Source organism: Pyxicephalus adspersus, chromosome 2, assembly GCF_032062135.1.
Source record: "Pyxicephalus adspersus chromosome 2, UCB_Pads_2.0, whole genome shotgun sequence".
In the NCBI taxonomy this organism is placed as follows: Eukaryota; Metazoa; Chordata; class Amphibia; order Anura; family Pyxicephalidae; genus Pyxicephalus; species Pyxicephalus adspersus.
In genome coordinates, this window is record NC_092859.1 from 159,926,638 (window position 1) to 159,942,009 (window position 15,372).

General features: G+C 43.0%; 1 protein-coding gene across 1 annotated transcript; it reads right to left on the reverse strand.

The window, feature by feature from the left end:
- Positions 1-1,102: 1,102 nt before the first annotated feature.
- On the reverse strand, positions 1,103-11,279 carry TMED4 (transmembrane p24 trafficking protein 4). The gene is made up of 5 exons (XM_072402915.1): positions 11,066-11,279; positions 7,539-7,639; positions 6,286-6,411; positions 4,871-5,017; positions 1,103-3,682 (listed from the first exon to the last, which is right to left on the reverse strand). Exons 1-5 carry the CDS (start codon positions 11,226-11,228, stop codon positions 3,533-3,535), a joined length of 687 nt encoding a protein of 228 aa, XP_072259016.1. The 5' UTR covers positions 11,229-11,279; the 3' UTR covers positions 1,103-3,532.
- Positions 11,280-15,372: the final 4,093 nt, after the last annotated feature.

Below are 15,372 nucleotides of genomic sequence, written 5' to 3' on the forward strand. Positions count from 1 at the left end.
TGAATAGCTCATACAAATCCATGCTACAGTATTCGCATTAATATAGGCGGTAGAGAAAAAACCTGATGCGATAGAAGAAACCTAACTGCACTTTCAGAATCAGCATACCGATTTTAATGTAAATAAGCTTAAAAATTTAAGTCATCAAAAAAGGTGTTCAAATTTTTTCCCCAGTGTAATAGATTGTAGAGGAGAGAGTCAGGTTCAGTGGAATAATAGAGAGGAGGAGGTTACAGTAGTCCAGACGAGAGCTAAGAGTGTGTACGAGTTTGGGGTCTCTGGGGACGGGTAGGGGCGGATTTTGGAGATACACAAGGGGTTTGTGTTGCATGTGTTTCTGTCATATAACTCTTTCCTATGCCCCAGATTCTGAGGTTAGTGTGTACGAGTTTGGGGTCTCTGGGGACGGGTAGGGGCGGATTTTGGAGATACACAAGGGGTTTGTGTTGCATGTGTTTCTGTCATATAACTCTTTCCTATGCCCCAGATTCTGAGGTTCGCTCTACATCTCTGCTGATGGCCAACATCTGAAGATACCTATATCCACCCAGGAATCATTCATTACATCTGCAATCATCAAGTCTAGTGTTTTAACTAGCAAATACAGGAACTGGGGTGAACAAAGTGTGTATATGACATCGCTGTGGAAGAGGTTGGTAAAAATTATTCTGCCAAGGTTTAAATACACAACAAATAGGAAATAAAGGAAAATAAAAGATTGGCATGTACATAAACTATACAGATTTGAAATAAAAATGTCATCTGTTGAGTATTTCAATATACTTCATATTGATTCACAAAGCTGGCCAAGCATCACACAGCTCTCCACTCACAGACTGCCATCATTTTACCGGTTTGTCTTCCCACCGATGCCGATAAAACATCTTACAAGTACAGACACAGTGCCCGATGTCCAACATCAGCCATTCTGCTTGGTTTTCGCTTTGTTTTATCGGTAAAAACTCTCAGATAATCAGGATTTCAATCCCCAAACTTCCCACATTGATCCAGATATAGGGATCCACCACCTGCATTCTCCCCGATAACCGGAAAAGTCCCCACATCAGGGACCCAATGTATCTATTACACTTGGAACCATGACCCGTGGAAATATTCTTTTATTACAATTCAAAATAGCCACAGAACTGAAACATTTTTTAAATCCAAAACGTACAAAATAAAATATATTAGAAATATTTTGGAGGCTGAATTGGCAGGAGGATGAGGGACTCGTGTAAGTCAGGACGCGTCCAGTGGGTGGATCATCAGAGCGGAGACCTTGTCAATGCGAGCGATTTATTAGTGGCAAAACCCTATAATATTTCCTGCTGCTAACCCTCACACCTGTGCCCTGCAGAAGAGGTGTCAGCGTCCTGATGCTACACAAATTTCTTTATAATCTCTCTGGCATACACAACCCCGGTAGGCAAACTGGTAAGGGTCAGAGCAGTCTAATATTTCAGCTGAATGTCGTTGGCTGCATCATCCATAATCACTCCAATATAACAGGAACATCAGCAAGATCTCTTTACTTGAATTCTGTGGGTAATATTTGGGATAATAGAAGTTCAAGTTTTCAGATGTTACAGGATGCAGCAGTGGGAGTGAGACTTTAAAAGGCGGATAAATATACGAGGCAGGAATGGCCATTCCTATATTTACCCTGGATGTAAGTCCTGCTGGAAGAGCCCTTTGCCTCCACAGTAATGTCAGGGTGAAGTTTTTGCAGGAATGGGGCGATGGATTCGCACACCTCGCTCTCAGAGACATTTGATACTGAACGTTCTGATAGTAAAGTTCCAATACACCAATCAGTCGGATAAATTCAGGGCAGCCAGGCATTTATACAAAGCTGCTAAAATTATTAGAAATATCTGTGTTTCTAAATGGGCTGTCTGCTATTAAAAGTGTGGATTGTATAGCCCTGTTCTTCCATAGATTGGCCCAAGAGATGAAAATATACCAACAGGTAAACCAGCCGCTATGTCTACAGCAATACCAGTAGCCAGATACTAACAACAGGAACGACTGCTATAAACCTCAAGCAAGGTGGAGTTCAATGTGCGTACTGGGTTCTGTTTCCAAATTGTTTCATCATTTCTTGATGGACTTGGGTCTTTTAGGCTAACCAATTATATATTTATACATATCCTAAGTTTACTACTGCAGCTAACTATATATTCTGTGTGAATGAGAAGCCAACACAATTTTATGAATATCTCCCAAATCCTTTTATATCTTTTATATTTCTCAGGCTATCAATACACAGATTGTGGGATTCTGTACCTGTACTACAGCCTGGATAAAAATATTGTCCTGTTCTTTTGATGAGTGTACAAGGTTGGTGGTATTAATGAAACCTGGGAAAAAATGGGGAGGGACAAATTGGATTTAATCTCAGTGATCATATCAATCCTCTAATCTACTAATAAAAATGACTGTACCTATTGAGTTGTTTCTGCAAATCCCCAAACTAGTTCTCCTAAATATGCCCTCATGTCATGTCTCAGGGGGCAATAATCAGGGATTTGGTTGTGTGACGTAGCCCCAGCTGAAGTGACAATTAATAGTTGAGAATCCACAAGACAGCGTGACGGATCCAATGGCATGGAATGCAATGCTAAAAATCAGCAAATTAATCGTCACTAACTGCAACCAGTACATTGCAGCAAAAAGGAACAAATGGCTGCTATAGCGTAACACATGATTTTAGCAAGGGGGTGGTTAAATCCTCTACAGGGGTGCACACTAAACCCCATTTGCTCAATTCTTGCAGACAATCACCATGCTTTATATACAGGAGTTTCAGAACAAAAAAAAATCAAATCTTTCTAACCAAAAAGCAGAACATTTTCTACAATCCAGAAGATGAAGTACTCGTCCCCATCATGCATAGACCTAGCCTTGTGTAAAGAACAGGATTATAAGTGCCACGTTTTTCTTTTCACCTGCGTCTGATTGCTTTATAGAAGGGACACCGCCCTTTTCACTCACATCTTATATACACAAGGCCCTTTATTCCATAACAGGTGAAAAGCTGGATGCTGACTGCATCAGTCATTGGAAAACAGTTTGCTCATTGTATAGTGTAAATAAATAAAAAAGTCCATCAAACTACCACTTGATAGAAACTGCTGGCTATAAATAATCTCAAATACCATCAGAGATTGGTTTGGATTGTAGATATTAGGATGGCAGACAGAGACTTTATAGGAGGCAGGTGAGGAGGGATTCATATTAGGAGCATGCGGATCTCACAACTCCGGAAATAAAGAAGATGATGAAATGCACTAACAAAATGTCAACCTCACTCCAATGATCCTCCCAGTTTGTCTTTGCCTGCCAGCAGCAAAAAGGGCATGAAATGTACCATTGTGGACCAACTGTTAATTCTGTTATGAGAGCTAATGTACAAAGGCTTCTATCCCAATATACATTGACCGGGAGACAGTATAGAAAGTAGGGTGACAACCAGGTTTGTTTCTGTAGTTGTGGGGGGTACAGTATAAAGTTGGGCACAGAGGTAGATGCTTCACACAAGTTTTTTGGCCTCAAAAAAGCTCTTGAGATGTCTCATTTGCCAGATGCCGGTGAGGATGAGGATCAGGGTCTGGGCAATAGACCACCACAGGACACGCTGGTTAGTGCTTTCACTGGTTAGACGGAACCTCTCCTCCCGGTACTATGAAAGAAGAGGAAATTCAATTGTTACTTAAAAGGTCAAAAACAAACAACTTGAATAAAAGAAACTTTCCAAAAATATGGACACATCGATGAGCAATACATGTTTAGGAGCGGCATTGATTGAACCCAAAATTTATTTTACTAGGGAATTACAGCACTATGCATTACACCAAAGCACAACATGCATCATATCTCTGTGCAATACAGAGTGTTTCTCATTCAAACGAATGGCCTGCCACACACAATGGCCGCGATTTATTAAAGCTCTCCAATGCTGGAGAGGATACACTTTCATCAGTGAATATGGGTGATCCAGCAAACCTGGAATGGATCTGGTTTAGAATTGAAAACATTTGCTAACAAAAAGCTTATGATTTTTAAGAAATCCAATTCCAGGTTTGCTGGATCACCCAGCTTCAACGATGAAAGTGTATCCTCTCCAGCCTTGGAGAGCTTTAATAAACAAGGGCCAATGCAAGGCAATGCGTGTGTTTTGAAAAATGAAGTGCAGAGCTCTATTGGGAAGTTCCCCCCCAAACTAAGGTATGTGATGAAAATCCCACGGATCAGCCGATTCATTTGGAGGTTTCTTTGATTGGGTCCTGCGTCGTCCCAGTATCCCTCTTAGGCTCTCCACTAAAAGAAGTGCCAGGTGCCGCCATCTTCTTCATTCTTCTTCTGGGTTATTGTCCAGATGGCACCCGATCTCTCACCGTGCAGACAGATGGGGGAAAAGATTGAAGATCGCACTGCACATGCGTGATATTGGCAATTTTTTTCTCCTATTAAGTAAAAGGTTCATCGCAGACACACAGGCGCCTACCGAGAAGCATGATGTAGGTATCCCGGGAGGCTTTGCTCTCCCAATTTGTCTTGATCACCAAAAATGGGAGGTGCTGCATTAAAAAAATTAATAAATACATTTTCAACTTTATATAAAAGGGTTGTTTACCCTTTTATGTAAAGTAAAAATTTCAAGTTTAGGTCCGCTTTAAAAAAGCCATTAGCATGTAAGAATGGGAGGGACCCAGGAAAGATAAAACAGAAGCAGAATAAACTTCATTGTAACAATGATCTACATAAAGAAATGTAATAATATTTCTGTGCGGTGTGCAGGGAGGGGGTGCTACGCTTTAATAGTGACTTTTTCTGCAATGTCTCATAATAAGCCAAAGCTTTCTCTTACCCTCTGATAATTCTGCTCCTTCTGAATTTGCTCCACTTGATCCAACAGCTGTCTGACTCGGAGCTGTAATTCGGTCAGCTTGTCATTTGCTGCAATCTCAGGGTAGTTATTTGTGTGTTCTCCAATCTGAATGTCTAAATGAACTCTCTGTGAGGAGGAGGGGATAAAGTCAGGGCACACGTAATGAAAACTACAGAACATATCGACAATTATTTTTCATTTGGCAGAAGACACTATCCCAGGCAAATCTTCTATTCCTGACAGACAGACTAGTTATAAAAAAAAAACAAAATAGAACCTTCAGCCACTGCAGCAATACTTTTATTACAATATAATACTTTTTGTTTGCCGCTAGTTCAAATACCTAAATCTCTTGATGTCAATTTCCTTGCACAATAATACTTAAGTCTGATTAATGCAAGGCCAGTGCTAGAAGCCATTTAGGCTGGCTGTGTTTATAGGTTCTGTTATTCAGCAAGCAGACGGGAGAGTTTACTGCCCCTGATTTATTAAAAGCCTGCAGGTGACTGTCTGCATGGAGTTTGTGAGTGTTTCCCCCCACATTCCAAAACCATGTAGTTAGGTTAATTGGCTTCCCCCTAAATTGACCTTGGACTATTATTACATGGTATTTATATAGCACCGACATATTACACAGCGCTGTACAAATCTCATAGCCATGTGACTAGCTGTCCCTCAAAGGAGCTCACAACCCCCCCCCCATAGACATATTTATTACATATTTACAGTCTAAGGTCAATTTGGGGGAAGCCATTTAACCTAACTGCATGTTTTTGGGATGTGGGAGGAAACTGGAGTACTTGGTGGAAAGCCACACAAACACAGGGAGAACCTACAAACTCCATGCAGATAGAGTCCCGACGGAGATTCCAACCTGGGACCCAGCGCTGCAAAGGCCGGAGTGCTAACCACTGAGCCACGGTGCTGCCCATGGTAATGATATATGACTGAGGTAGGGATATTAGATTGTGAGCAACTTTGAGGCACAGCAAGTCACATGACTATTGACTTTGTACAGCGCTATGTAATATATTGGTGCTAAATAAATACTAATATAATAATATTACCAGTGATGCCTAGTGAAGGTTGATGATCTGGCTGTGCCATTTGAATCAGGAAATTGGCTACATACAATTAGGAATCCTTTGCAAGAACAGTTTCCATATATATATATATATATATATATATATATATATATATATATTTATTGTATCTGTGTATTCAGTGCCTGCCTGGACTTTAGCTGTAATCTAAATAATCATAATAATGATACAACAATCTTAGTGAAGATCATGGAATCATAATATAATCATAATATGAACTGTGTATTCTGTGATTATATACATACACAGATATTATAGAATAAATCCCCTATAAAGTCAGATTGGCCTCACCAGCTTTCCTCCAGCGAAGAGAGACATTCTTGTAGAGTTGGAGTGCAGACAGATCTGGTGCTCGCCCGGGGTGTGAGATGTAAAGATGAAGCGTCCCTCTGATCCATACTGCCTTGACAGGATAGCCTAATACCAGGGGGAAATATAAAGTGAGATAAATACTCAGCAATTACAGCACAATAGTTACACATCCATAACTTTATATTTATATGTATCATAACTTCAAATCACCTGGACTCTGTATTTTGATATCATTCATTTAAAGACCTTGTATACATATGAACACGTGTCACACACTATTATTCACTTGCTGTACTATAATCCCATTTGCACATGGATACATAATATAGAAACACCACTCATCAATACACCCTATTGTGAAAAGTATGCAACTTTTATTTTAGTCTGTATTACTTCAATAGTTTGTTAACATTCTCACAAAAATCCCCTGAAGAAGCCAGCAGGTGAAACACATCCGAACGGGAGACATTACTCCCACTAATATTTATCAGGAATTATTTTCTATAGAGATGAGGTACTAAATCCTATGAAGTACGAATGGGAATGACTAACCCATTGCACGGAGACTGTTACTGATACATGTAAACGTGAATGCTTTTTTAATTCTCTATCAATATAAAATGATTTTGCCATTTAAGCCCCCAGCTTTCTGTCTTTACTAATATAATGTTGCTCACGGGGTCGGCAAGCACTTAAAATAAGGGATAGCTGTCTATTTCTATACAACAGGATCAGAGCCAAAAGAAAGCAGCTTTCAGTTTTATGGACAAACAAACACAACTGTTCATAAATCTTTTATTCTAAATGATGTAAAACCCGGAATAATAAACATAATAGGGTTCCTATTGCTCCCTCCCCAACTGATAATGATGATTCCCCAGATGTTGTGCCAGTTCAGTGACTTCAATGACTTACTGACACAGGTACAAATAGATTTCACTACATGAATACCAGTTCCAGGTCTGTGACAGCCAGAAAAGAAGCGTTTCCGGGAAGAGATCAGCAATAGGAACAAATCTGTACAAGTTTCAGCACAAAAAGCAGAAACAATTCAAACTTTCTTTGGATAATCTTTGGATTATCATTCATCGGTTCAGGACCTTCTCCTCCTTTCCCCCTTCACAACCGGCTGTTACATTATTACTGTTATCTGTATTGCTGTATTGATCCCATGTCCTCTCCTATTCTCTTTTAATACAAATATTGAAATAAACAAATCAGTGTTATGTTACCTTCCCATCTGGATCCTTCACCTCCACATGCATACCCAGGCCTGGGGTAGAAGGAAGGAAGGTTTCAGCCTGCTTATCCCAAAGTTGGGTCTTGTAGTTACCTGGATATAAAAGCAGAAAGTGATTAGAGAACTGAAAGCAGCAATTACAGCATTATTTATATTATCTTATTATATTAGTATTTATTTAGCAATGTGCGGAGTCCACAGGTCAGACTCTCCATGATCAAATGTCCCTGATAGTCATAGTCCAATGTAGCAGACATAGCCTGGGGTCTTTATTTGGAGGGAAGCCAATAAACCTACCAGCATGCTTTTGGGAGGAAATTGGAGTGCCTGAAGGAAACCCAAACATGGGAACATACAAACTCCATGCAGATAGTGTCTAGGCTGAGATTTAACCCTGGTAATGCAGAGCCTCCATGCTGCCCATACAGTATTTTCCCCGGACTATGGGTGGGAAGAAGCTGTAGGTGGTTGGTGGCTCCTCTATTGTGACCCAACGTTTTAATAACAACTTAGGCTATGTACACACGTGCAATAATTGTCCTTGGAAAGGATCTTTCACCATCCTTTACAATGACAAATGACTACACAATGCATGAACGAGTGCTGTACATACAGTACCATTAAGCTCTATGGAGGGGGAGGCACACCTCTGTGCGCTCCCCCCTTTACTTTCATTAAGATCGTTCATCATCCAATATCCGTCGATCCACCAAGATAGGCGTTTGGGCGATGGACGGCGAGCACTGTGTACATGCCAGATTCTCGTCCGATAACAGCCCTGAGCCGATTATTGGATGAGAACAATTGTACGTGTGTACAGCCGGGTGGTGCGCCCAGCTAAAGCAGCCGGGGAAACACAGGATCATATGTTTGTATTGCTGTGTCAGGTAAGTTGAAGCTCAGCTTCAGTGCAATTTCACAATTCCCAGGTTCCTGAGCTCAGAGGAGCCTTTGTGTGGGATGATCATTCCCATCCTAGCAACACCATACACACTGTGCGCATGACTCCAGCTCAGGTCAGGCTAACCCCTTCCTAGCCAGTGCCCAACAATTTCCAGACCTTAACCTGTCGTGCCTAGTGACCAACAATCTCCAAACATTACCCCTTCTTACCCAGTGCCCAAAAATTTCCAAACCGTAACCGCGTCCTACCCAGTGCTCAACAATTTACAAACTTTAACCCCTTCCTACCCAGTGCCCATAAGTTTTCAACCCTTAACCCCTTCATACCCAGTGCCCAACAATCTCCAAACCTTAACCCCCTTCCTAGCCAGTGTTCAACGATTTCCAAACTTTAACCCTGTCCTACCAAGTACCCAACAATCTCCAATCAGCAAAAGGCTGAGCTGTGCAGTGTCAGCTTTGATTGACAGGGAAACCTGACATTCCCGGCTTCCATTGCATGTGCTGGGATGAATTAACCCCTCCATGCTCACAACAAGTTACGTCATTCCAGCACAGCCAATTAAAATGACCGAAGGATGAAATGAATGTCAGGAAGGGGAGGAAGAGAAGGAAGATGGAACAGGTGGGTTGCCTGGGTTTAGTTTCAATTTAAGAAGATCCTGGCCCCTTAGGGTTTCCTTGTAATTGGACACCAGCGGGAGTGTTAGGTATTTGTGTCGCCATCACTTCTTCCCACTTCTGCAGCACTAGAAGTCTCAGCAGTGACACTGCCAGAGGAGGGAATAATGGTGCATAATGGGCAAAGCATCTGACACAGCCAAAGATGTAGAATACAAGTGGAGGCTGCACTGCAGGAATAAAGCAGAGAAAGGAGAAATTTTAGAGAACTTTGTCCTCTCTTATAGACTGTGACAACCTTAACCCCTTCCTTCCTGGTGCCAACCCCCAACATGTCCAACGTTCAGGAAGAACTTCCAGTATGAAAAAAAAAAACACTCCTAAAGCTAAAAATGTCCACTTCCCCTCCGTGCAGCAAAACAATCGCCTTGATATATCATTGCTCCATCTCATCAGCACAGCCATTTACATTTCCTCACCCTGCCTGTTATGTTCTCTCCTCCACGTAATGACCCCCCCCATACACACAACTCCTATACATCCCCCCCCCTGCGTACTGTGCCTCCATGCTTGCCAATCCCATCCAATGCCAAGTGTAAGTGATGGGTAGGGTAGAGGAAGGATCGTCTCACTCACCTGTCTATAGGTGCGTCAAATTCTGGGTTTCTAACCTTTACCTATCTGGTAGCAAAGCTTAACCCCATCCTACCCAGTGCCCAACAATCTCCAAACCTTAACCCCTTCCTACCCAGTACCCAACAATGCCCAATCCTTAACCCCTTCCTACCCAGTACCCAACAATGCCCAATCCTTAACCCCATCCTACCCAGTACCTAACAATGCCCAATCCTTAACCCCATCCTACCCAGTGCCCAACAATCTCCAAACCTTAACCCCTTCCTACCCAGTACTCAATCTCCAAACCTTAACCCCTTCCTACCCAATACCCAACAATGCCCAATCCTTAACCCCATCCTACCCGGCGCCCAACAATCTCCAAATCTTAACCCCTTCCTACCCAGTGCCCAACAGTCTCCAAACCTTAACCACATCCTATCAAGCGTCCATCAATCTCCAAACCTTAACCCTTTACTACCCAGTGTCCAACAGTCTCCAAACCTTAACCACATCCTATCAAGCATCCATCAATCTCCAAACCTTAACCCTTTACCACCCAGTGTCCATCAACCTCCAAGCTTTAACCCCTTCCTAGCCAGTGACAAACAATTTTCAAACTCTAACCCTTTCCTAACCTTAAACTGGGACTAAGCTTACACTCCTAGTTCGTATGATCAGGCCAGTCATTATTGCAGAAATAAACAGACAGGTGACGTCCCTTCTGCAATAATGCAACTTACCTTCCAGATCGCAATGTGCAGTGCATGCGCGGTGTCACCTCTAGTTGCCAGGGTAACATGACATTCCCGGCTTCCCTTGCATGTGTCGGGGCAATGTACAATTATTATGTTCCAGCAGAGCCAACCAAGGAGGAGGAAGATCCCCCCAAAAGTAAAGCAGTGATCTCCCCGGCTTCTCTTAGCTGGGCGCACCGCCCGGCACTTATTGGAAACAGCCGGCTGTTTTGGGGTGATCATTGAAGAGTTGGGTCACCTACAGGTTCTTCCCATTCAGCTTAAAACATTGCTTGGTTAGGAATAGGAGGAAGACGGCGGTGCCTGGTGCTGGAACACGGACAGGTGAGGCGGACAGGTGAGCTCGGCTTTAACCCTCCTGCCAGGAGTTTAACCTAAACCAGGAACTAACTATGCCAGATCCTCACCGGTCACCCTCCAGGACCAATGACATGACCGGGTCTCTTTATCACCTCCCCCACCCTTCCTCAGTAAGTTTTCCGTTTTGTTTGATTTTTGTACTTTTTGTTTGGGGTGAGAAGCTGAAAATCGAGTCAGAAACCCCACATTGCATTGGTTGCCATGGGGACGGGGCCTGGTGATCCGCTGTCAGCGCCCTCCCGATCACAGCCGCTGCTCTCACCTATCACCATCGTCTCATCCGGGATCTCCTCAATGAAGCAACGTTTCTCCGTCTCCCCGATATGGAAGTACAAGCCCCGGGACAGACCGAGCTGCAAGAGCAGCACCATCAGCGGGAGAAGTGCGGACCGGAGGGACCCGCAACCCGGGGCGAGGGGAGACATGACAGCCAGAGAACCACGGTACAGAGCGATGCATGCGCACTTCCGCCTGCTGCGTGTCAAGCCTCAATCTGAAGAACAACCATCTTTACTGATTGGCCAATGAGTCGAAGGGGCGTGACTTATAGTCCTATCAGAGTGAGGCTTGGATAGGAACAGGTGCAACGTCACCATTAGCTTGAAGGAAACGTCACCCTTGGCGGCCATATTGGATCCTGCTGGCTCGGTGACGTCACAGGCCTGGCAAAATGTTCAATGTTATCAGAACAAATAAATAAAATAATTTTCAGAAACTCAAACTATAAAATGACCTTGTATCAGGAGCTAGGACAGGGTCCGCCATGGTGAAAATAAAGAGCTTCCCCTAAAAGTCCCCAAAATCACTGCCCTGACCCCAATGCTTCCCCAAATTTCAGTGACCCCCAACACATTCCCAAACTTACCTAATAAGCTCAGCTCTCCATTGTCTCTTTGCACCCGTTGGGGGCTGGGAAGGAAGGGGTTTTTACATTGTACCCCCCATTGCTGCCATGTTTACTTACCACCTGGCTTTGTTTTCTGCCTCCATATCTTCTATCTTTACCCACAGCAATCCCCGGTGAGATTTTTGGAGCCTTGAATCGCTCCTGTAATTTATTCTTTCATTTCATTGGTCTCCTGTGCACCTCTATAGCTTTATTATATGCAGACTTTGCACCTTTCATTCCTAAATCCTCGTTCCTCATCATATGCAAGAATATAGACCACGCACAGAAAGCCCAGCGCACAGAAAGCCCAGCACTGTCTGATGTTCCCATTTATACATTTCTGTGCGCTTTGTGCACTTCCCCTATTAGATGTAACAAATGAGGTCAGGCCATGCGGGCACCATTGCGACTGTTTTTCCACTTCCATGTCTCTACGCCTTGCTGCTTCTGTACTGCAAAAAAATCTGTTTTGAGGTCAACCCCACAGTCCTTAAAGAGGAACTCAACTGAGAAGTGCCTAAAAAGTTTATCCCGCAGGGCAGTCCGATCCATCCGGAGGTGTCTTTCATCGGATCCTACATCGTCCCGGCATCCATCCCCAAGCGGGCACTCCGGGCTCCGCCATCTTTTCTCCTTCTTTCTGGTTCTCCTTCTTACGTCACCCGACACAGGCGCGAGATCGGGTGACGTAGGATGGAAAAAAAAACTTGCCAATCTCACTGCGCATGGGTGAGATCAGCAAATTTTTCTCTTTGAATGAAAAGGCTCCTTCTGCACGTGCCTGAGATGCCAGGGCATGCACAGAAGAAGCACCCAAGAGCCTTCCGGGGTGCGTGACGTAGATATCCCCGGAGGCTTTGCTTTGCGCTCCCATTCATTCTCGATCGCCTAGGTTTTTTAAAGAAAAAAAGAGTGTTGCATGTAAAAAAAAAAAAAAACAGAATTTTAAATTAACATAAAAGGGTTGTCTTATAGTGAAATGTCTGGGTTTAGGTACGCTTTAATACTGATTGTATTTCCCCGGATATCACTACTTATCAGGTAACCTGGCCCTGATTTATTAAATTACTTTTATCAGTGAAGCTGGGTGATCCAGCAAACCTGGAATAGATCTGGTCCAGCATTAAAAACCTTTGCTATCAAATAGCAGATGATTTTGAAGAAATCCATTCCAGGTTTTCTGAATCACCCAGGTTTAATGAGAAAAGTGTATCTTCTCCAGCCATGGAGAGCTTTAATAAATCAGGCCCAATGTGCTGAGCGATCCCACCAAACACAGCACACTGCAGTCATCAATAGATTTTTATTTCAGATTCAAAGTCACCATTCTCCTGCCACGTCCAACCTTCCAATATTCCCCAATCCGCTCCATAACCCCCCCTCCCCCTTTATCTTGCTACCTTCACTGACTCACCTGTTCATCTATTTCCCCCAAAGACTTCAATAAGGAAGTCATAGATCTTACACTAAATAAATCTTTTTACTTTTATTTTATCATCTTCCTTATTCCTCCAAACTGCCTGAATGCCTTGGCAAACTTCTCCTTTTATCTCGTACTCATCTGATGATCTTCGGCCCGACCTCTCACACAAGGGCCAAAATATCATAAAAGTCACCGATGACCACCAAAACAAAAGGCGATATTTTCCTGCTTCTTCCTCTCAACCTTTTTATTGCTTTTGTGCCATTGATCTCTCTGCACTCCCCTGGCATAAGCTGGGTCACCTCAAAGCATCACAGGTCACAAATCAGCTGAAGACTTCTCAGCAAGGAAGCCGCTTAAATATTCCTCTTGGTATCAAGCGTGGCTAATATTCTATATAATAAATGTATTGAAAAGATAAGTTTTAAGGGATCTTTTAAATGAGCAGAAAGTAGGAGCAAGCCGAATAGGAGGAGGAAAACCATTCCAGAGAATCGAGCAGCTCTAGAAAAGTCTTGGAGCCGTGCGTGTGATGAGGTTATGAGTGAGGAAGTCATTAGTAGGTCATTGGAGGAGCGAAGAGAGCAGCTATGGAGGGATTTTTCCAACAGGGCAGAAAGGTAAGTGGGACAAGAGCTGTGGAGGGATATCAGGTAGGTAGGTGGGGGAGGAGCTGTGGAGGGATTTGTGTATCAGGTAGGTAGGTGGGGGAGGAGCTGTGGAGGGATTTGTGACAAATGACAGACAGATACAGACAGTGACACAGGAGGAGGAGAGGACCCTGACCTGAAGAGCTTACAATCTAAGAGGTGGGGGAAGTTTCACCCATTAGTGTCACACATCTGTGATTTATATCATTGGAAGGAATCTGTCCTCCCTAATGGCTTTAACATTTCGGACAAAGTATTGGAGCAGTTACCTAACGATTATTTGAAATTCTTGTCAATCCATCTATGTTTCTTTTTTCTCTGAGTTTTTTTTACATTTGAATTTCTGCATGGACAAAGCTTGGAGTGATTCCTTTGTAAGCTTTTCACCAAAGTGAAAGTCAGATGAAGCCATGAGATTTCCTGGTATTCATCAGCTCAGGGTGAATGTATGGAGCAGATTTATAAACATTTCATTGATGGTTTGGACCTGGTGCTAATGCAGTCATATTTATATATCATGGATCAGATATGAATGTGTGACGTCAGTCTGAGCAGGGAGGACAGGTGAGGAATGATACACAGGTGAATGACAGGAGATAATACGATGGGGTCTGGTATAAGGTGTGCGGAGCTCCTATATGAAGCCGTCCAGCTGGGTTCCCTTCTGTATGAATACACAATAATGTTTTCCTGGGTTTGTTGTGTGACCTCTCACTGCTTCTCACCTTGAACATTGTTTCCTAGAAAACTTTTTATCAGCTGAAGTCAAACACAAAGGACAACAGCTGATCCAGGAGCCAAGCGTCATCATTCAGCCAAGATGCGGAGTCCCTCAGCTGATCCTCTCCATGCTGGCCGCAATGTAAAAACACCTTCCAGGGACATCAGCGATTTGCACATTTTGTTATTCCTATGGGACACACAGCCTGATCTCTGGATGAACTCTGTGGATGAAGCCCATGTTTATTCTGATTGTAATTTACCTTCCCTGGTTCTTCATTGACCTTAAAAAAACCTTTCCATACCTTATGTTAGGCATAGATGTGTCATCACTAAGGGTTTGATTTATAAAATAGTCATTCCCTCAAACATTCCCTGGTGGGAATCAATTATTCCCATAGAAACACATGGACCTGGAAGATTCACTTGGGTGAATGTCAGATGCTCTGTTTTATAGAGCCCCCCCCTCCCCAGCAATTATGCTTATTATATTTAATATGCTTTGCCCTGTGTCAGTATTTATTAACACATTTATTATTTATATGTGTGATACTTCCCCCACTTCCTAGATTTTAAGCTCTTCAGGGCAGAGTCCTCTCCTCCTCCATTAGTATCACTGTCTGTATCTGTCTGTCATTTACAACCCCTATTTATTGTACACCGCTATGTAATATGTTGGCGCTATAATATGGGTTTTCGGGGGATCACCATTGTCACATACCATATTGTCACTCATGCTGGTGGTATTTGGGGGGGAGGGATAGTATTAAAACCTGACTGAGGTTCAAGCTAACCCCTTACCACCCAAATCCAAAATAGAACTTTGCCTTTAGTTTTACTGCATTGCACTTAGTAGTCTTTAAAGCAGAACTCCAGTTATAAAATCA